At 37.7% G+C, this 23,509-nt stretch overlaps 1 protein-coding gene across 1 annotated transcript in view; it reads left to right on the top strand.

The window, feature by feature from the left end:
• Window positions 1–23,509, top strand: part of LOC125274417 (voltage-dependent T-type calcium channel subunit alpha-1I-like) — a 55,044-nt gene that overhangs the window by 26,000 nt on the left and 5,535 nt on the right. The window contains exons 18-32 of the mRNA XM_048200824.1: window positions 740–808; window positions 5,564–5,742; window positions 6,457–6,583; window positions 6,682–6,807; window positions 9,239–9,328; window positions 9,482–9,674; window positions 11,980–12,131; window positions 12,288–12,397; window positions 12,473–12,606; window positions 14,025–14,095; window positions 17,154–17,232; window positions 17,823–17,944; window positions 19,105–19,506; window positions 22,363–22,509; window positions 23,264–23,398. Coding sequence (XP_048056781.1) covers window positions 740–808; window positions 5,564–5,742; window positions 6,457–6,583; window positions 6,682–6,807; window positions 9,239–9,328; window positions 9,482–9,674; window positions 11,980–12,131; window positions 12,288–12,397; window positions 12,473–12,606; window positions 14,025–14,095; window positions 17,154–17,232; window positions 17,823–17,944; window positions 19,105–19,506; window positions 22,363–22,509; window positions 23,264–23,398 — 2,136 coding nt within the window. The remainder of the gene's footprint in view (window positions 1–739; window positions 809–5,563; window positions 5,743–6,456; window positions 6,584–6,681; window positions 6,808–9,238; window positions 9,329–9,481; window positions 9,675–11,979; window positions 12,132–12,287; window positions 12,398–12,472; window positions 12,607–14,024; window positions 14,096–17,153; window positions 17,233–17,822; window positions 17,945–19,104; window positions 19,507–22,362; window positions 22,510–23,263; window positions 23,399–23,509) is intronic.

Genomic DNA, 23,509 nt, shown 5'->3' with positions numbered 1-23,509 from the left:
CACAACATGCGTTTTCTCTCAACTATTTCCTTTCCAGAACTGGTATTTTTGCATAATTTTGTATGTATTTGACCGTTTAAGCACAATAAGCCACTAAAAATAAGTAAATATGATACCCTCGAGATGTTTAAGAGGCGGCTTTATGCGCGTGCCACTTATATAAATCAGTGGTGCGCACGCTTTTGGTGTAAAACCTGTGCAAATGAGTGAAACAAGCACTATTCAGCCGGAGCGAATGAGACGAGTGAGTGACAGGAGGCAGGTGTGTGTCATTTCACTATCAGAAGAAGAGAAGATAGTGAGATAATGCAGCCAGTATCGGTGTATCAATACTGCAGAAAAGGATTATTGGAACCGTTTCAGATGTTTCAGTATCAATACATATTGAAATATCTATATTTTTGACAACGCTATCAGTAACGATTTATAGATTTTGGAATAGTTATACGAAACTAACCCTGCTAATCATCTGAATCAATACTGATGCGGATCATTTGTCTAGATATCGGTCAGTATCATGACTAGTCCTGTAGAGCCTCAGCTGTGTCGAATCAGTGAACTTCAGCAGGACTGCTGCGGTTCAGCTGGGCGAATGTGACATTTCCAGCGTGATAATCACAAGATATCTTACCACGGTGTAAAAGTCACACATCTCATTCTTAGCCTGACATTCTGCTGCCGCTGTATCATTACTTCACGATGCCGTGTCTCACTGTTTCTCTCTCTCTTCTCCCGCCAGGAGCGAGTCTTCCTCACCATCTCCAACTATGTTTTCACTGCCATCTTTGTGGCCGAGATGACTGTCAAGGTAACGTCTCACCTGAGCACTTCATGTGTGTGTTACTGAGGTATGCTGAACACCAGAAACACAGTTTAAAGGGCTTTATCACACTTCTGCAGCCTGTATCAATGTCTGTGTTCATGATATAAATTCAGCACAGAAACTTCTTCTGAAGGTACCAACCTCAGTTTACAATTATTCATTGAGTATTGTGAAACAAATATGCCTGCTGTATGTGTGTGTGTTTGAGTGCAGTACTTCAGAGTCTGATCACTTTATTTTATTACAGAACTGCAAGAATATAATACAAATTATCTACACCCTAATGACCACTAGAACATCAATAAAAAACACCCTAGTAATGATTTATCAACACCCTAGCAACCACTTAGCAACCAAAAAGAACACCCCACAACTGTTTCAACAATAAAAAAAACACCATAGTAACGACTTATCAACATCCTAGCGACCACTTGGCAACCAACAAGAACACCCCACAACTGTCTCAACAATAAAAAACACCCTAGTAACGACTTATCAACATCCTAGCGACCACTTAGCAACCAACAAGAACACCCCACAACTGTCTCAACAATAAAAATCACCCTAGTAACAACTTATCAACACCCTAGCAACCACTTGGCAACCAACAAGAACACCCCACAACTGTCTCAACAATAAAAATCACCCTAGTAACGACTTATCAACATCCTAGCGACCACTTAGCAACCAACAAGAACACCCCACAACTGTCTCAACAATAAAAAAACACCCTAGTAATGACTTATCAACATCCTAGCGACCACTTAGCAACCAACAAGAACACCCCACAACTGTCTCAACAATAAAAATCACCCTAGTAACAACTTATCAACACCCTAGCAACCACTTGGCAACCAACAAGAACACCCCACAACTGTCTCAACAATAAAAATCACCCTAGTAACAACTTATCAACACCCTAGCAACCACTTGGCAACCAACAAGAACACCCCACAACTGTCTCAACAATAAAAAAACACCCTAGTAACGACTTATCAACATCCTAGCGGCCACTTGGCAACCAACAAGAACACTCCACAACTGTCTCAACAATAAAAATCACCCTAGTAACAACTTATCAACACCCTAGCAACCACTTGGCAACCAACAAGAACACCCCACAACTGTCTCAACAATAAAAAAACACCCTAGTAATGACTTATCAACATCCTAGCAACCATCAAGAACACCCCACAACTGTCTCAACAATAAAAAAAACACCCTAGTAATGACTTATCAACATCCTAGCAACCATCAAGAACACCCCACAACTGTCTCAACAATAAAAAAACACCCTAGTAATGACTTATCAACATCCTAGCAACCATCAAGAACACCCCACAACTGTCTCAACAATAAAAATCACCCTAGTAACAACTTATCAACACCCTAGCAACCACTTAGCAACCAAAAAGAACACCCCACAACTGTTTCAACAATAAAAAAAACACCATAGTAACGACTTATCAACATCCTAGCGACCACTTGGCAACCAACAAGAACACCCCACAACTGTCTCAACAATAAAAAAACACCCTAGTAACGACTTATCAACATCCTAGCGACCACTTAGCAACCAACAAGAACACCCCACAACTGTCTCAACAATAAAAAACACCCTAGTAATGACTTATCAACATCCTAGCGACCACTTAGCAACCAACAAGAACACCCCACAACTGTCTCAACAATAAAAAACACCCTAGTAATGACTTATCAACATCCTAGCGACCACTTAGCAACCAACAAGAACACCCCACAACTGTCTCAACAATAAAAAAACACCCTAGTAATGACTTATCAACATCCTAGCAACCATCAAGAACACCCCACAACTGTCTCAACAATAAAAAAACACCCTAGTAATGACTTATCAACATCCTAGCAACCATCAAGAACACCCCACAACTGTCTCAACAATAAAAATCACCCTAGTAACAACTTATCAACACCCTAGCAACCACTTAGCAACCAAAAAGAACACCCCACAACTGTTTCAACAATAAAAAAAACACCATAGTAACGACTTATCAACATCCTAGCGACCACTTGGCAACCAACAAGAACACCCCACAACTGTCTCAACAATAAAAAACACCCTAGTAACGACTTATCAACATCCTAGCGACCACTTAGCAACCAACAAGAACACCCCACAACTGTCTCAACAATAAAAAACACCCTAGTAATGACTTATCAACATCCTAGCGACCACTTAGCAACCAACAAGAACACCCCACAACTGTCTCAACAATAAAAAACACCCTAGTAATGACTTATCAACATCCTAGCGACCACTTAGCAACCAACAAGAACACCCCACAACTGTCTCAACAATAAAAATCACCCTAGTAACAACTTATCAACACCCTAGCAACCACTTGGCAACGAACAAGAACACCCCACAACTTTCTCAACAATAAAAATCACCCTAGTAACAACTTATCAACACCCTAGCAACCACTTGGCAACCAACAAGAACACCCCACAACTGTCTCAACAATAAAAATCACCCTAGAAACAACTTATCAACACCCTAGCAACCACTTGGCAACCAACAAGAACACCCCACAACTGTCTCAACAATAAAAAACACCCTAGTAACGACTTATCAACATCCTAGCGGCCACTTGGCAACCAACAAGAACACTCCACAACTGTCTCAACAATAAAAATCACCCTAGTAACAACTTATCAACACCCTAGCAACCACTTGGCAACCAACAAGAACACCCCACAACTGTCTCAACAATAAAAAAACACCCTAGTAATGACTTATCAACATCCTAGCAACCATCAAGAACACCCCACAACTGTCTCAACAATAAAAAAACACCCTAGTAATGACTTATCAACATCCTAGCAACCATCAAGAACACCCCACAACTGTCTCAACAATAAAAATCACCCTAGTAACAACTTATCAACACCCTAGCAACCACTTGGCAACCAACAAGAACACCCCACAACTGTCTCAACAATAAAAAACACCCTAGTAACGACTTATCAACACCCTAGCAACCACTTGGCAACCAACAAGAACACTCCACAACTGTCTCAACAATAAAAATCACCCTAGTAACAACTTATCAACACCCTAGCAACCACTTGGCAACCATCAAGAACACCCCACAACTGTCTCAACAATAAAAAAACACCCTAGTAATGACTTATCAACATCCTAGCAACCATCAAGAACACCCCACAACTGTTTCAACAATAAAAAAAACCACCCTAGTAATGACTTATCAACACCCTAGTGACCACTTAGCAACCAACAAGAACACCCCACAACTGTCTTAACAATAAAAAAACACCCTAGTAACGACTTATCAACACCATAGCAACCACTTGGCAACCAACAACAACACCCCACAACTGTCTCAACAATAAAAAACACCCTAGTAACGACTCATCAACACCCTAGCAATCACTTAGCAACCAACAAGAACACCCCACAACTGTCTCAACAATAAAAATCACCCTAGTAATGACTTAACAACACCCTAGCAACCAACAAGATCCCCCCATGTATCAACAATACAAAACACTTTACTAACACCTTATCAACACCCTAGCAACCACTTAGCAATCAACCATAACACCCCCTAACCATTTATACACAATACAAAACACCCTAATAATGATTTAGCAACACCCTAGCAACCAACCAATATACAATTAACCTGCCGCATGCAAATGGCCTAGTACACCATAGTATGGCTTATCAGTTTCCCAGCAACCACTCAGAGCACCTTAGCAACCATACAGCAACGCCTTGGCAACCATTCACAACACTGTTTCATCATGGTTGTGTGATCTGCACAGGTAAGCGTCTCTCAGACAGTGAGTTGAGTGCTTCTGACTGATGAAGCTCAGCGACACAGAGCTGATCCTACAGTCTGACTGTTTGAATGGGAATGTTCACACACACACTCCAGCAGTAACACTGTTCATCATAGTGTCTGCCGCTCACACTGATTATTCAGCTCATTTAGATCATTGCGTTCAGCCTTGTTAGCAAATGAGCCAATGAGAAACCTGGAGACACAGTGCATGCTGGGTAAACACTCGAGTAAAGAGTTTTTGGTTTAAAGGACAGTTAAACAGTATCATAGAGTCACAGGCTGCTGGTGTCAGTCGTTCAGACGAGCACACAAACCCTCCTCTGAAGCGTCCAGATCCTGTCCCTGTCCTGCAGGTGAATCCGCTTCAAACGCAGCTCCCTCTCTCTCTCTCTGTACCTGTCAGAGTGTACCGCGGTAAAGACTGTCAAATCAGAAGGTTCTTCCTCTCAGAAGAGTCAGTATCAGCGCTGCTCTGGTGTTCACCTCTCTGTCCTTGAGACGCCACAGACAGCAGGCAAAAATACAATAAAACATCAAATAATCATGCAGAGGTCCAATATAATAATAGATTTATGACTTTTTATAGAGAAATCTCTCCCGTATCTTTAGTTCACAATGTCAAAGTTTGTGTGTCCATCAAACTCTGATGTTTCAGCACAAATTCATCTAGAATCTAGTCAGATTACACAAATGTCAACCTCAAAATCAATCATTAACACTGTACAAGGTTGTTTTAAGCCTATGAATCCTACTGTCATATTTGATAGACACACTCTAAATGATGAACATGATCTGATAAACCTGCCGCACACGATCTCCTCCAGTCCTTCTGTCTCTGATCAGTCGTTTAGAGTTTCAATAAACGAGTTTGTCTCTGATTTCTCTCTCTCAGGTGGTGTCTAAGGGTCTGTATCTGGGCGATCGAGCGTATCTGCGCAGCAGCTGGAACGTTCTGGACGGGTTTCTCGTCTTCGTGTCTCTGATTGACATCGTGGTGTCGATGGCGGGTGGAGCCAAGATCTTGGGCGTGCTGCGGGTGCTCCGCCTACTGAGGACGTTACGCCCACTCAGGTGACGACAGCTGATTCGTTAGATCAACTACACACATGAACCTAAACCTTCAGACCAGAGAGTCCCGCAGACCAACACTGACTGACTGCAGCTTCATTCTGTGCGCATTATTATTAGCAGAGGTGAAGAAGGTGAAAATATCAACCACCATCTGTTCCCCAGCTGATTAATCACACAACATTAGGATAGTTGTTTTGTATTATAATTGTTTTCTCAAAAGATATGTTTAACCATCCAAATGAGGTATTAAATATGCACTAATTTGCATGCATTTCACAGAAATCTGAACACTGGATAAAGACAGATTCAAAAGTCTAGTTTGATTTTGTTGACATATTAAGTTTTTTTTTTCACACTGGATTTCTCTTTTTATCACTCCATAAATCAGAAAATACTGTCAGAAAACCAATTTTTTAGGCGTAAAATGTTGTATAAATCAGGCGGATGATATCTGAACAACCCTTCAGAATATGGATATGAATAAAACTGTGAAGTTTGGAGTGTGTGAAGCTGCTGAAGTGATTTCAGACTCAAACTCACCGCTTTTAAAGAGATGGACGCAAATAGATAAAATGCAATAAAATAAACACATTTTTAGATGTTTTTGGAAGTCAAAACTGAGCAGTGCATGAACAAGCTCTGGTCTCGTCTTCAGTCTCTGAGGTTGTTTGTCTGCTTCTGTGTGGTTCTGACTCGGTTCTTCATGTTTCTCAGGGTGATCAGTCGAGCTCCGGGTCTGAAGCTGGTGGTGGAGACTCTGATCACGTCACTGAAGCCCATCGGGAACATCGTCCTCATCTGCTGCGCTTTCTTCATCATCTTCGGCATCCTGGGAGTTCAGGTTCATCTCACTCATGTTCAGTCATCGCTGATCTCTCGTCCTGCTCCGTCAGACGCTGATCTCACTGTGTGTGTGTGTGTGTGTGTGTGTCTCAACAGCTCTTCAAAGGGAAGTTCTATTACTGTGTGGGTTTGGATGTGAAAAACGTCACCAATAAATCCGACTGTCTGTCTGCCAATTACCGCTGGGTTCATCACAAGTACAACTTTGACAATCTGGGGCAGGTGAGGGTCAGATTCAGATGCTTCCAGCAGTGTCGCCAATTGCTTTCAGTTGAAAGTAGCTAAAAATGGTCATTAATATAAATATAGATCAGTGGGAGAGTCGCAGAATCTAGGTAAGGTTTGCTAGACAAGAAGTTGCTAGATTTGTCGCTAGGCTTTTGAAAAAAAAAAAAAGGGGGCGAGGAAGTCACTAAATCTAGCGAAAAAATCGCTAAATTGGCTGCACTGGCTTCCGGAAGTCTTTCTTTTTCCCATTCTCTTTCTCCACAGACATTACAAAATATTCTCCAATAAAGAGTTTTATGCCATAAACTGAAGCCAGATCTGAACCTGTGTTATAGTATTACTGAGATACTATTATAGTTTTATTAGTATTTTGAATTAGTTTTTATTTTTTTATTTTCCTTTTTCGTTTTTAATGTTTTTGTCATTTTTGCAAGTTTTTTTAATGCTTATATAGTTTTCTTTTTATTCATTCTTATTTAAGTTTTAGGTATTTTAGTACATCAAGCACCTCGGAAACTTGCTGAAATATTTTTAAAAATATTTTATTTCAAGTACGGAATTTGTTATTAAAAATTCTGTACTTGAAATAAAATATTAAAAAAATATTTCAGCAAGTTTCCGAGGTAACATTTCTCATTTTTAGTTTAACTTGATGTACTAAAATACCTAAAGCTTAAATAAGAATGAATACAAAAAACTGTATAAGCATTAAAAAAACTTACAAAAATTACAAAAACAAAAACATTAAAAATGAAAAAGGAAAATAAAAAAATAAAAACTAATTCAAAATACTAATAAAACTATAATAATCAGACTTTCATTTAAAGAAAAAGAAATAGTTTGAAAATCAAAAACGACAAAGACACGTGACTGCACATTTTATGAACTTCACAAACAACAGTAAAATATATATATATATATACAGTACAGTCCAAAAGTTTGGAACCACTAAGATTTTTAATGTTTTTAAAAGAAGTTTCGTCTGCTCACCAAGGCTACATTTATTTAATTAAAAATACAGTAAAAAACAGTAATATTGTGAAATATTATTACAATTTAAAATAACTGTGTACTATTTAAATATATTTGACAAAGTAATTTATTCCTGTGATCAAAGCTGAATTTTCAGCATCGTTACTCCAGTCTTCAGTGTCACATGATCCTTCAGAAATCATTCTAATATGCTGATCTGCTGCTCAATAAACATTTATGATTATTTTCAATGTTGAAAACAGTTTTTTTCAGGATTCCTTGATGAATAGAAAGTTCAAAAGAACAGCATTTATCTGAAATACAAAGCTTCTGTAGCATTATACACTACCGTTCAAAAGTTTGGGGTCAGTAAGAATTTTTATTTTTATTTTTTTGAAAAGAAATTAAAGAAATTAATACTTTTATTCAGCAAGGATGCATTAAATCAATCAAAAGTGGCAGTAAAGACATTTATAATGTTACAAAAGATTAGATTTCAGATAAACACTGTTCTTTTGAACTTTCTATTCATCAAATAATCCTGAAAAAAAATATTGTACACAAATATTTTGTACAATTGTACACATTAAATGTTTCTTGAGCAGCAGATCAGCATATTAGAATGATTTCTGAAGGATCATGTGACACTGAAGACTGGAGTAATGATGCTGAAAATTCAGCTTTGATCACAGGAATAAATTACACTTTACTATATATTCAAATAGAAAACAGTTATTTTAAATTGTAATAATATTTCACAATATTACTGTTTTTTACTGTATTTTTAATTAAATAAATGTAGCCTTGGTGAGCAGACGAAACTTCTTTTAAAAACATTAAAAATCTTAGTGGTTCCAAACTTTTGGACTGTACTGTATATTGACTAATATTTACTGATTACTGTATTTTCTGGAAAATAAGTCTCACTCGGTTAAAATTGCATCGCATTGTTGAAAGAACAAAAAACACACTTAAGTTTCATTGAGTCACATTTTATCATTACATTCAGAAATAATGTAAAGTGTGGTTAATTAAAATAAAATGTTTGCAATTATAAACACTATAAACATGTTCTTCAGTTTCCATCACTCCACAACAACCTAAAAATAATCCAGAAAATACAGTTTAAAATAGTATCTCTACATTTTATTTCAATATTAATGTTCATACAAAAAATACAAATGGTTTGAGATTGTGGAGAACAGCATCATAGTGCATCATGGGAGTGTGTGATTGAAATATTGAGCGGTTTTGTCATGATGTTTATTCCTGATGTGGTACTGAGATCTGTTCAGGATTATGGGTTGACCATCGACTCGCGGTCGGTCTGTTGGGAAAGATTTATTCGTTAGCATTAGAAATGAGTTCCATCAGTTCAGTCCTGTGGAGGAAATCTGTCGCCGTCCTGCTGTGTGTTTGTGTGACTGTTTGTTCGGTGGTTTTTCCATTTCAGGCTCTGATGTCACTGTTTGTGTTGGCGTCTAAAGATGGATGGGTAAATATCATGTACCACGGGCTGGATGCTGTCGGGATCGACCAGCAGGTAACACACACACACACACACACACACACAGTTCAGATTTCTGTGGAAACCGTCACACATTTTATTCTTCAGGATTCTTTGAGGAATAGAAAGTTCAGCATTTATTTCCAGTAGAATAATTTGTCCATCATGAATGTGATTCTCTCTGTTCAGCCCGTCATCAATCACAACCCCTGGATGCTGCTCTACTTCATCTCCTTCCTGCTGATCGTCAGTTTCTTCGTGTTGAACATGTTTGTCGGCGTGGTGGTGGAGAACTTCCACAAGTGCCGTCAGCATCAGGAGGTGGAGGAGGCGCGGCGGCGGGAGGAGAAGCGGCTGAAGCGCTTGGAGAAGAGGAGACGCAGTAAGACGCTCTCGCTTTATAATGATGTGCTGGAGATCCTCAGATCTGTAACGGATGTGAAAGTCTCATTAGATTCTCATCTATTCACAGTCGACCCGCTGCTCTCCGTTTCTCCTCTTCTTCATTTTTCTTCATCTCTCTTTCTTCTGTTATTATTATTCATCTTCCTGTGCTGTCTCTCGTTTATCTCTTATGTTCTTCCTCGTTATTCTGTTCTCCAGATCCTCGGTCTCATTCATCACCACTGACCTCATTGTCTCCTCTTCCTCGTTCCATCCATCATCTCACGGCCGCCCTCATTTACATCCATCCATCGATCCGTCTCTCACACTCAGTTAAATATCAGCGTTTATTGGTGTGATTCTTGTCAATGCATCAACACACATACAATCTGTGGAAGCTTGTTTCCACCATGGAATAAAAAAATAAAAAGGGAACTGCAACTTTTTATCTGACAATTCTGACTTTTTTCTTGCAATTGTGAGAAAAAAAATGTATAGCTTAGTATGTTTATATATTATGATTTTTTTATCTCACAGTTCAGACTTTTTAACTCACAAAGTAAGAATGAAGATTTTATATATCTCAATTCGGACTTTATTTCACAGAAATGCGACTTTTTTTCTTGCAATTTTCGCAATTCAGACTTTATAACTCACAAAGTAAGAATTACGATTTTATATGAATTGTAATTTGTTCGTTATTTTGCAGAATTTGCAACTTTATCTCGCAATTCACACTTTATAACTCACAAAGAAAGAATTACAATTTTATGTATCACAATTCTGACTTTATTTTTATCTCGCAAGTTGAAATCTCACAATTCGGACAATTCACAACTTGCAATTGTGAGAAAAAAGTCAAACTGCGAGTTCAGACAAAGTTCTTTGTTTCCACAAAGTAAGAATGAAGATTTTATATATCTCAATACAGACTTTATTTCACAGAATTGCGACTTTTTTTCTTGCAATTTTTCGCAATTCAAACTTTATAACTCAAAGTAAGAATTACGATTTTATATACTGTAATTCAGTTGTTATTTCGCAGAATTGTGACTTTTTATTTTGTAATTCAGACTTTATAACTCACAAAGTAAGAATTATGATTTTACATATGGCAATTTGCTCATTATTTTGGAGAATTTGCGACTTTTTTTCTTGTAATTCAGACTTTCTAACTCACAAAATAAGAATTATGATTTTATATATTGCAATTCAGACATTATTTTACAGAATTGCAACTTTTTATCTTGCAATTCAGACTTTATAACTCACAAAGTAAGAATTACAATTTTATATATTGCAATTCGGTTGTCATTTCGCAGAATTGTGACTTTTTATTTTCTAATTCAGACTTTATAACTCACAAAGTAAGAATTATGATTTTATATATCTCAATGCAGACTTTATTTCACAGAATTGCAACTTTTTATCTTGCAATTTTTCGCATTTCAGACTATAACTCGCAAAGTAAGAATTACGATTTTATATATGGCAATTTGCTCGTTATTTTGCAGAATGTGCAACTTTTTATCTCGCAATTCACACTTTATAACTCACAAAAAAAGAATTACAATTTATGTATCACAATTCAGACTTTATTTCACAGAATTGCAACTTTTTATCTTGCAAGTTGAAATCTCACAATTCGGACAATTCACAACTTGCAATTACGAGAAAAAGTCAAATTGCGAGTTCAGACTTTGTAACTCACAAAGTAAGAATTATGATTTTATATATCTCAATATGGACATTATTTCACAGAATTGCGACTTTTTATGTTGCAATTCAGACTATAACTCACAAAGTAAGAATGAAGATTTTATAAATCAGAATTCGGTTGTTATTTCGCAGAAATGCAACTTTTGATCTTGTTATCCAGACTTTATAACTCACAAAGTAAGATTTTATATATCACAATTCTGACTTTATTTCACAGCATTGCAACTTTTTTTCTCGCAATTCAGACTTTATATCTCACAAAGAAAGAATTACAATTTTATGCATCACAATTCTGACTTTATTTCACAGAATTTGCGACTTTTTATCTTGCAAGTTGAAATCTCACAATTCGGACAATTCACAACTTGCGAGTTAATATCTCACAATTTTAAGAAATAAAGTCAAAATTGTGAGATATAAACATGCAATTGCTAGAAAAAAGTCAGAATTATGAGATAAAAAGTTTATCTTTCATTTTGTGGCGTAAACAAGCTTCCACAAAAGTCAGTGCCGGGAAAGATGAAGGTGAAATAAAGGTGCCAGTAATGATGACATTATTAAAAATCACCATTCTCTGTGTGCAGAGGCCCAGCGGCTGCCGTATTACGCCTCGTACGGCCGCGTTCGCCTGATGATTCACTCGTTCTGCACCAGTCACTATCTGGACCTCTTCATCACCCTCATCATCTGCATCAATGTGATCACCATGAGCCTGGAGCACTACAGCCAACCACAGGTGAGCAGCACGTCACATGACACATGATGTCTGGCCCAGAGTTGGGTTTCTTGCTGCATCATTTGGTACATTTGAATGATCACTGTGAGGACTAGTAGCAGCTGTTTTCCTCTGTAATCAGATAATGATGTCTGATTCTCTCTCTGTTTCTCTCAGTCGTTGGAGACGGCGCTGAAATACTGCAACTACTTCTTCAGCTCCACGTTTGTGGTGGAGGCCACGCTGAAGCTGGTCGCGTTCGGCTTCAGACGCTTCTTTAAAGACAGGTAAGCACTGAGATCCTCCACACTCCATCTGTGGCTCCTTCAGCGTGCCGTGAGGGTGATTCTGTCTCTCCGCAGATGGAACCAGTTGGATCTGGCGATCGTCCTGTTGTCTGTGATGGGAATCACTCTGGAGGAGATCGAGATAAACGCTTCACTTCCCATCAATCCCACCATCATCCGCATCATGAGGGTCCTGCGTATCGCCCGCGGTGAGCTCGCAAACACATTTCACGCGCGGCGGGAATTCAAACGTGATTGGCAAAAGATAAAGAAAAGTAAAAATCAATTTTAAAAAATCATTAAAAATTAATGCGAGGGAAACTCTGGAGCTTCTGCTGTAGGTGTAATTTGGACTCTAATTGGACACTAAGAATGTTGTTTCATGTACTTTAAATGTATATTTTCTGTTCATTCAGAAGCTCTTTTAATAATTTACACTGAAACACAATGTGGATCTGATGGACGTTCTTTGTTTTGTTTGGAAAAACTGCTAAATAAAATATATTATATAAAAATACATATGTCAGTATTAAAATGAAAGAAAAGACAAAAAAATTGTTACATTTTCGTTTAGTTTGCACTGTAAAAACATGTTTTTTTGAAGTTGTAAATAAAGCAAAGATTACTGGAATATGTTTTACAAGAAAACCCTATTTCAGTCTTTTTACTTCATGTCACACGTTGCAATTCAGACTTTATAACTCGCAAAGTAAGATTTTATATATCACAATTCTGACTTTATTTCACAGAATTGCAACTTTTTTCTTGCAATTTTTTGCAATTCAGACTTTATAACTCACAAAGTAAGAATTACGATTTTATATATATCGCAATTTGTTTGTTATTTTGCAGAATTTGCAACTTTTTATATTGCAATTCACACTTTATAACTCACAAAGAAAGAATTACAATTTTATGTATCACAATTCTGACTTTATTTCACAGAATTGCGACTTTTTATCTTGCAAGTTGAAATCTCACAATTTGGACAATTCACAACTTGCAATTGCAAGAATTGTGAGTTAATATCTCACAATAATTTACACTGAAACACAATGTGGATCTGATGGACGTTCTTTGTTTTGTTTGGAAAAAATGCTAAATAAAATATATTATATATAAATACATATTTATATCAGTATTAAAATGAAAAAAGACAAAAAATGTGTTAAAATGTAGTTTAGTTTGCACTGTAAAAAAATGTTTTTTTGAAGTTGTAAAAGCAAAGATTACTGGAATACGTTTTACAAGAAAACCCTATTTCAGTCATTTGACTTCAAAATATCACTGCTATTTCAATGTGTTATTTGCCATTTATTTGTAATTATTTGTGAAGTGAAAATTGGACTGAAAAACTTTGGCGTAGAATCAATTTTATCGTAAGTAAATGAGCATTTTAATCACTGACAATCAGAAGTGAAGTAGTGCAAAACAAAACCTAAAGCGACAAAAGTGTGTGAACAGCAGGAGGACTGGTCTGATACAGTCCATCAGCTGATCAGCTTCTCCGTCGGCACGGAAACCGTCTGTCTGTCACCCCGGATCTGTGATCTTCATTTAAAGAAACTCTGAGATGATTCTGGTTCTCTCTCGTGACGTTCAGTGTGTTTTTGTCTCAATTTCACAGTTCTGAAATTGCTAAAGATGGCCACAGGAATGAGAGCGCTGCTCGATACCGTGGTGCAGGCTTTACCACAGGTACACACACACACACACACACACACACACACACACACGTCAAAACGTAGGCAGTAGGTCAGAGTATTTCATTTGTCATGTCAGTCATGATGTTAAATAAAGCAAGAAGAGTATTGCAACACGTCAGCGGGAATCTTTCGGCTCATACATGATCCTCTCATGCAGTTACAGATGCACTTTTGACTGAACCACTTCTTCTTCTGCTGCATGAGATCAGAGCACTTTTATCATTTGAGTTTGTGATATATTTCCTCCTCTTTTACTGAAAAACGCTCAGTCTGGATCAGCTTAAATCCACAGTAAGGTCGTGTTCCTGTCACATTATCTCACATGCGCACTTCAATAAACCGACAGAAAGCAGATTAATTCTGTACATGCTGGGCAAAAATCAAGCTGTGTGTGCTTAAGCTGTTTATGACCTTACCCTGATAAAGCAAAGCAGGTTAACTCGTTCACGATCATGTGTTGACATCTTATTAAGCGCAATCGGGTTAAGAGCGTTCATGAACACACTCACTGTCTGAACAGACGGATCGGAGGTCAGGAGCTGATCGGGATGTTCATCTTGGATTTTTCCCTAACCGACACCTGAAGCTCGTTAACTGATCATTAACCACTAACCGACAAGATTATGTTAAATTAGAATTAAATAAAATTCGAATGACCCATTAAAAACGGGTATACAGTGGGGATCGAAAGTTTGGGAACCCCTTTCAGAATCTGTGAAAATGTGAAAATTTTTAACAAAACAAGAGAGATCATACAAAATGCATGTTATTTTTTGTTTAGTACTGTCCTGAGTAAGATATTTTACATAAAAGATGTTTGCATTTAGTTCACAAGACAAAACAATAGCTGAATTTATTAAAATAAGTATGTGATCCATTGATTCTCAGTACTGTGTGTGGTTACCTGATGATCCACGACTGTTTGTGTGTTTTGTGATGGTTGTTCATGAGTCTCTTGTTTGTCCTGAGCAGTTAAACTGAGCTCTGTTCTTCAGAAAAATCCTCCAGCTCCTGCAGATTCTTCAGTTTTCCAGCATCTTCTGCATATTTGAACCCTTTCCAGCAGTGACTGGATGATTTTGAGATCCGTCTTTTCACACTGAGGACAAATGAGGGACTCAAACACAACTATTAAAAAAGGTTCAAACATTCACTGATGCTCCAGAAGGAAACGCGATGCATTAAGATCTGGGGAGTGAAAACTTTTTGAATTTGAAGATCAAATTAAATTTGAAATTTCAACTTAATTTTTCTTCTGGGAAACATGCAAGTATCTTCTGTTGCTTCCGATGGGCAGTACTAAATGAAAAAAAATTATATTTCAACAAATTAAGAAAAATGTGGACATCTTCATCCTGTTCAAAAGTGTTCACTCCCCAGATCTTAATGCATCGTGTTTCCTTCTGGAGCATCAGTGAATGTTTGAACCTTTTTTAATAGTTGTGTTTGAGTCCCTCATTTGTCCTCAGTGTGAAAAGATGAATCTCAAAATCATTCAGTCACTGCTGGAAAGGGTTCAAATATGCAGAAGATGCTGGAAAACTGAAGAATCTGCAGGATCTGGAGGATTTTTCTGAAGAACAGAGCTCAGTTTAACTGCTCAGGACAAACAAGAGACTCATGAACAACCATCACAAAACACACAAACAGTCGTGGATCATCAGGTAACCACACACAGTACTGAGAATCAATGGATCACATACTTATTTTAATAAATTCAGCTATTGTTTTGTCTTGTGAACTAAATGCAAACATCTTTTATGTAAAATATCTTACTCAGGACAGTACTAAACAAAAAATAACATGCATTTTGTATGATCTCTCTTGTTTTGTTAAAAATTTTCAAATTTTCACAGATTCACATTTCTGTGAACAGAGAAAAACTGAATTAAATCATATGTATAAAAGGAATAAATATGCAAAATATATTTAACATAAATAATTAAAAGATTAACAAAATGTGCAACAACTAATTGGCCTGTATTCTGAGTTTCTGATCATTTTTTGACACGCTCCACAAACAAGTTCATGGAAAGGAAACCAAATGATGGAGTATTTTAAGTTGTTTCTGCTGTTAGAAGGAAAAAGTTCAAGTGATTGCACAGATCACCTCACACACACACACACACACACACACAACTTGACATCACAGCCTGTTCATTACCAAAATAAAATACAGTCAACCAAACTTATAAAAAGTTACACTTCTCTGTGCATATTTGCACATATTTGCTTATAAGAAGGATGGTGTTTTATGTGGATATTGTATTACAAGTGAAGTACAAACCTAGTTTACATAATAATGTTTTAGCATCCAAATACATTGTAAATATGGAAACATTTGCATTCGTGCTGAACGAGTGAGGTTGTCTGTGTGATCCCAGCGCCGGTTTCTGTTTCAGTTTTGCTTTAAATGAATTTGTTTTGGAATGACTCTTTAAACCGTTTAATAATCGGTCAAAACTCTCACGGTTAACCAGTTAATGATGAGCATTTCTAGCTGCACGATGACATTCAGTCCTGAAGATGTTGAGAAGCCGTCTGCCGTGTGAATGAAGCGTCAGACGCGTCTCATCATGTCGTTTCACGAGTCATTGAGTGCTCAACACGGCTCTCGTGGCTCATTTCATGCTCACAAAGTTAAACAGATGGTGTCGATCTACAAACCCTCTTTAACTGGATGAACCGCATTAATGACACTTCAGTCCTTTAAATGTGTCGATAATAACTTGTGATTTGAAAACTGCATTGATATAAAACCACTGAGTTCAGAGGAGTATGTGAGGAATAACATGAAGTAAGCTGTTGTTTTCTCCATCCGTCTCTCGCTGGGCTCAGATGGGCTTCTGGAACTTTTAATGGAAATGAATTAACCTTGAATATAAGCAATAAAGCAGCTGTGGGGGAATAATCACACACGCTGACCAGCGCAAACCTCATTCTGGGAATTAAATGAGTTTCAGTGTCGACGGCTGGTTTAGTGCTACACACACACACACACACACTGCTTTATGATTGTTGTGTTGTTCAGCTGTGTGTGTTTCGTTCAGGTGGGGAATCTGGGTTTGCTCTTCGTTCTGCTGTTCTTCATTTACGCGGCGCTCGGAGTCGAGCTGTTTGGAGAACTGGGTGAGAGCAAAACACCTCACATCTTCACAGCAGTCTTCTGTAAGATGCATTTTTTATTCAGCAAGGACACATTAAATTGATCAAAAGTGACATTTATAATGTTACAAAAGATTCTATTTCACATAAATTCTGTTCTTTTGAACTTTCTATTCATCAAAGAATCCTGAAGAATAAAATGTATCACAGTTTCCACAGAAATATTGATTGAAACATTGATAATAATCATAAATGTTTCTTGAGCATCAAATCAGCATATCAGAATGATTTCTGAAGGATCATGTGACACTGAAGGCTGGAGTAATGATGCTGAAAATTCAGCTTTGATCACAGGAATAAATTACACTTTACTATATATTCACATAGAAAACAGCTGATTTACACTGGAATAATATTTCACTGTTTTACTGTATTTTTGATCAAATAAATGCATGTTTGATGAGCAGAAGAGACTCTTTCAAAAACATTCAATTCCAAATTTTGGGGTACATACATGCAATTCCAAACAGTAGGGTATATATGAAGAAATTAAAATAAAATGTGATTAATTCATGAGGTAATTCTTTAAGACTTTCCCGTTTTTTCTGTCTCAGTGTGTAACGTTGAATACCCGTGTGAAGGGATGAGCCGACACGCCACGTTTGAAAACTTCGGCATGGCGTTCCTCACCCTCTTCCAGGTTTCTACAGGAGACAACTGGAACGGCATCATGAAGGTAGAGCTCCACAAACCCTGAACTGTAGCTGTAAAACGCTCAGCTTCATTCAATCACTGAATAGAAAGTGTTGATTTTCTTCTTCCTTTGTGGTGGAATCAGTGTGCAACGTTATTTCTTTATTTCAAAGCTCCTCTTTAGATGTTCTACTAACTATAACTTTGCAACTCCATGTCAACTAACCCGAACCCTCACAGTCTACTAATACTCTAATGAGAGTTAGTTGACATGGAGTTGCAACGTTATAGTTAGTAGAGGACTATGTAAATAAAGTGTAACTTTTCTTTATTTTGTCAAACAGTAGCTGAGCGATAGATTCCTGCTTCATAAATGCCTGTAAAATTGCAATGATGAATCATTTTCACAGTAAATTATGCTGAATTAAAACAAGAGGGTCACAATAGGGTAGAAATGCAACTAATAGAAATCACCATATTTCCACAGCTGATTGATTACATTAAAAATTGCAAAAAATATCTGTATTGCAATTTTTCTGAAATGCAAAGTCTAAATATGCAAATAAGACATTAGCTAATTAAATATGCACTTATTTGCACACAATTCCAGAACAGAAATCTGAACATTGGATGAAGCCAGAATCAAAATTCTTGTTTGATTTTGCTGACATACTAGAGTTAAAGATTTTTTACAGAAAATACTGTCAACAGACAGCAAACAAACATGTTTTTAGAAATAAAATATTGTATAAATCAGGCAAATAATATCTGAACAACCCTTCAGAATGTAGATATGAATAAAACTGTGAAGTTTGGAGTGTGTGAAGCTGCTGAAATGTCTTTCTTGCCTTTAAAGAGATGGACTGAGATTGAAATCTACAGATAAAATGCAATAAAATAAACATGTTTTCTGAAAACAAAGTTATGAAAAGCTAAAATCTCCAAACTGACTAGTGCATGAAAAAGGTTTTGCTTGTAGCAAAACATATAAAATGAGCATCAAATAGGCATTAAAGCCTGTTTAAATCAGATGTGACACTCTTCTCCTAACCCTCTGTGCTGCATGTGAGATTTTCTGTTGATTTCATGGTGTCTATTTTGGTTGCATCACACTGTAATCACAGTCGGGCTCGCGCCGGGTCAGTTTTCCGGATAAGCGTGACTGTAAGCGGTGTGACTGGAGATGAATCTGTGTGCTCACAGGACACGCTGCGCGAGTGTCCGCCGGGCGACAGCTACTCGTGTAACTCCAGCCTGCAGATCATCTCGCCCATGTACTTCGTGAGCTTCGTGCTGACGGCTCAGTTCGTCCTGATTAACGTGGTGGTGGCCGTGCTGATGAAACACCTGGACGACTCCAATAAGGAAGCGCAGGAGGACGCGGAGATGGACGCGGAGATCGAGATGGAGCTGGCGCAGGGCGGGCTGTGCTGCCTGGGCCGTCTGGACCGCCTCGCCGGGGCCGATGGGAGCGAGAGGGCCGCGGGGAGCTGCGGGAACAGACACGCGGCCACGGCTGCGGTTCACACGAGCCAGAGCGGACACACGCCGCGCAGAACCGCGCCGGACACACTCCAGCAGAGGAGACTCTACTCCCCGGCACAGGTTCAGCACTCACACACCACTGACAGTCACAAAACATCACAGCACGGGTCATTCACGGTCAAAACATTTGATTTACGTTCTCGTCGGTCCCGGTGTGTGTGTTTGTCTATCTATATTGAGATGATAATATTCCTCTATAATCTCACTATTAAGGGTTTATTTCTGCAGTCATGAATCTCTCATGAGTCATTACACTGAGTGATCGTACATTTCCTTTCTGACATCTGATGTCCTGCAGGGATCGTGTGTGTGTGTGTGTGTGTGTGTGTGTGTGTGTTAATGGAGACGTATCATGAGTCATCAGAGGAAATGAAGTCGCAGCTGAAACACAAACAGTCTGTCCACACATGATGAACCGTGAATCACACACTGAACCGATGCCTCATTCACACTGACGGTGATTTACTGCTGGACTTCAGCTTCAGATCTGCCTGTAGTTTTAGACAGTCTGATCATAAACAAGATGCATTGTGGGTGGAAATATGATGTCACTCTAATTCAACAGGGAATCTGTTTTATTGCCACTAAAAATTTGCAAGAATTAAAAGAAACAAAAGTATTTACAGCCACGGTATCTCAGGAATTTTTGATTCCTTTACTCCTATTAGTAGTTGCTGCTTCATTTACATATTTAATTACATATTGCATTCATTTACAGTTTAAACTCCTGATACATCACAGACCGTGGCTGTCATTAAAATCACTCTCTCATTAGAAATCAAACCATGATGGCTCATCCAATCCAGGGTTATTATAGCTGACTAAATCTAAAACGATTAAAAAAACAAAAAAAAACTTTTGTTACTTGAAATAAAGTAGACTTTAACTGATTTTTTAAATTTATATAAAAAAATACTAAAAAAAAACCTTAAAGGGGTCATAAATTGAGAAATCAACTTTTCCTTGATATATAAGAGCTCATCGTACTATAAGAGTTTCAGAATTGAAAACGTCCTTGTTAGTCCAATAAAAGCTTTTATTGACAGCAGACCCAGAGAACGACTGATCCTGTCATAGATAGGTGAAACTCCGCCTCCGCAGAAGAAATCAACGCCTACTTCATCATTGCATCATTAGCCCCGCCCACTGGTGTGTTAGTGAGATGAGGAGGAGAGAAGAGCGATACAGGACTGAAATAACCTTACCTTTCAATGCAGGAATATGGTTATTTATTTTCATCAATGTGAGTCTCAGTTGAGCTTTATTTATCTGTATTCGGTTCATTTCACTGTGGATTCTTTGGTAAATCAATCGCATTTCAGTGCAAACAGACTTTTTCGATATGAACTCGACAGTAATGCAACAACATGTCAGTAACTGTGTTCATTCTAATGCCTGATCTGATATTAATGATTCATGTACAGTCACATGATCTTTATCTGTGTGTCAGTAAATCAAACCAGTGACTAAACGCTCAACTTCACCTTGTTTCTCTTATGAAAAAAAATCTGTTATTTAAACGGTGATAAAATTATATATATAAAGCGAACAAAGAACGCTCCCTTTACAATCACTGGAGCTGTCAATCAAACAGAGTTTATCAGTAACTCGCGCCAAAACTCCTGTTTTATTCAACAAATCGCTTAGTTACATCTCGTTTGCACTGTTAGTTATGATGAAAGCATTCGTTAGTGTGCAGAAATTGAGTTTCAATGACGAGATTATGAGCTCAACAACATGCCTGTGGTCGACTACAATGTTCATCACTGCAACCTTTCATGCCACGATCTAAATATAATGCTATAATAGACACTTTTCACCATTAGTTAACCTTGAGAGCTGTAAAGTTTTCGAGAGAGTAATACTTTAGCTATTTCATATGCAAAGATGTCAGCCAATCACAGCAGTGGGCGTTTCCACTGAAGTCTCACAGCAGACACGCCCCTTAAAACGTTCAGCGTTCAAATCAGAGGCTAAAATCAGGGAGGAAAAATGCCTTTTATTTCTAAATTATGACATTTTTTGCTGTAAAAAGCATACTGACATTATAAGTGCACCTCAGGAAACATTATAAAACAATAAAACACCGCAGTTCATGACCCCTTTAAACGTTTTATATCCGCTACATTTTTCATTTTTAATTCATTTTAACTTGATGTACTAAAATAACTGAAATTAAAACTAAAATAAAAATGAATAAAAACTACAAATAGACATTTTATGAAAACAAAAACTAATGAAAATAAATTTAACTAAAATTAAAATTAATGAATAAATAAATAAAAACTAATTCAAAATAAGGCAACACTTTACAATAAGGTCTCATTTGTTACAATTCATTAACTAACATGAACTAAAAATGAGAAAAATGTTTGCACGATATTAACCTTTGTTAATGTTTGTTATTAATAATGTTGATGTTAAATCAAAGCTCATTTACTAATGTTAATAATAAATGCTGTATAATTATTTTTCCTTGTTAGTTCATGTTAAACAAATGAAACCTTATTGTAAAGTGTTGCCAAAATATTATTAATTCACTGATACTAAAACAACACCGATCCAAATCAATTTAAACATCACTCTGTTGATTTAATAGAATAGACTGGTGATTCTCGTTGTCTCTCTGAGTGATGGAGTGTTCTCGGATCATCCGGAGCAACGCGGGAGGTGTGGATGGAGTTCATCCGTCTAACTGAAGTTCTTACTGATTGATCCGTCCACACGCTTGAGCGCTTCACTGAACACACACACACACACACACACACACACACACACACACACACACACACACACAGATATACAGACATCTCCAAAAATAGTGCAAGGAAAAACTAAGAAAAATAGACTTATTTTTTATTATTCAGTGTGTGTCGACTGATCTAACATGAATGTGTGTGTGTGTGTGTGTGACAGGAGAACCAGTGGCTGGAGAGCGTCTCTCTGCTGATGAAGGACTCTCTGGATGGAGAAATGCAGATGATTGACAATCTGTCAGGATCAGTGTACCATCATTACTGCTCTCCACCAATCAGACGAGACGGCAGGAGCCAATCAGGAGAGGTCAGGATACAAAGACAAATTTTACACTTCCTAAAACTCCAAAGGACTCACTAATTCAGGGATTCCCAAACCCCTTGGACAAAGAGCAAATAAACGTGACGTGATGCCGGTGAATCTCAGAGCTGGTTCAAACATCTCAACATCACTGTGATCCGATGCTTTCTGAACTGCTGTTTTTCACCGCTGTCATTTTTATTGTGTGTTTGTTTTGTTATTAAGAGGAAAGTTCGCAGCACATATTTACATATTCATCTACATATGCATTAACAGTTCCAACTTCTTTTTACCCCTAAACAAAGTATGAAAAGTAACTTTGCAGTGAGTATATCTGGATATTTATAGCTGGTATTTTCACTGTTAATGAATCATTCAGCGGAATCAGAATCGTTTGATTTGATTCTCATCCCTCATGAAGCCCGACAGACACAACATGAATGTTCACGTTTGTATGAAATAATCATCATGGCTGAATATATTATATGTAAGACTGATTCTAAATGAAATGAACATGGAAACAGCATCTAAAACATGAGGATTCACTGAATATTTATACATAAAGTGTGAAATCTCATTCTGCCTGATTTTGATAAAAGATGCAGTGTTTCAAATCCTGCCCGTGACGGATCGTACTGAGTGTGTGTGTGTGTGTGTGTGAATGTGAGTGTGTGTGCATGCAGTAGGTCATGTGATCGTTCTGATCCCTGCATGCATCAGTGTTTGACAGCTTCCTGCGGTGATGGTGTGTGTTTTTTAGATCCGGCTGGCAGAGGTCGAGCAAACGTCTCTGATGTCGGAGCAGCTGTCAGATAAATCCTCATCACCGGCGCTGCCTGATGACATCAGCCTGGATGACCGCAGCGTGTACCAGCTGCTGGACAGAGACTGTAAGGTGTGTGTGTGTGTGTGTGTGTGTGTGTGTGTGTGTGTGTGTGTGTGTGTGTGTGTGTGTGTGTGTGTGTGTGTGTAAACACACTCCAGCTCACAGCGCTGTGTGACAGTG

This window comes from Megalobrama amblycephala, linkage group LG8 (genome assembly GCF_018812025.1).
Source record: "Megalobrama amblycephala isolate DHTTF-2021 linkage group LG8, ASM1881202v1, whole genome shotgun sequence".
In the NCBI taxonomy this organism is placed as follows: domain Eukaryota; kingdom Metazoa; phylum Chordata; class Actinopteri; order Cypriniformes; family Xenocyprididae; genus Megalobrama; species Megalobrama amblycephala.
Note: the sequence above shows the minus strand (reverse complement) of the source record. Positions and strands in the feature narration are given on the sequence as shown.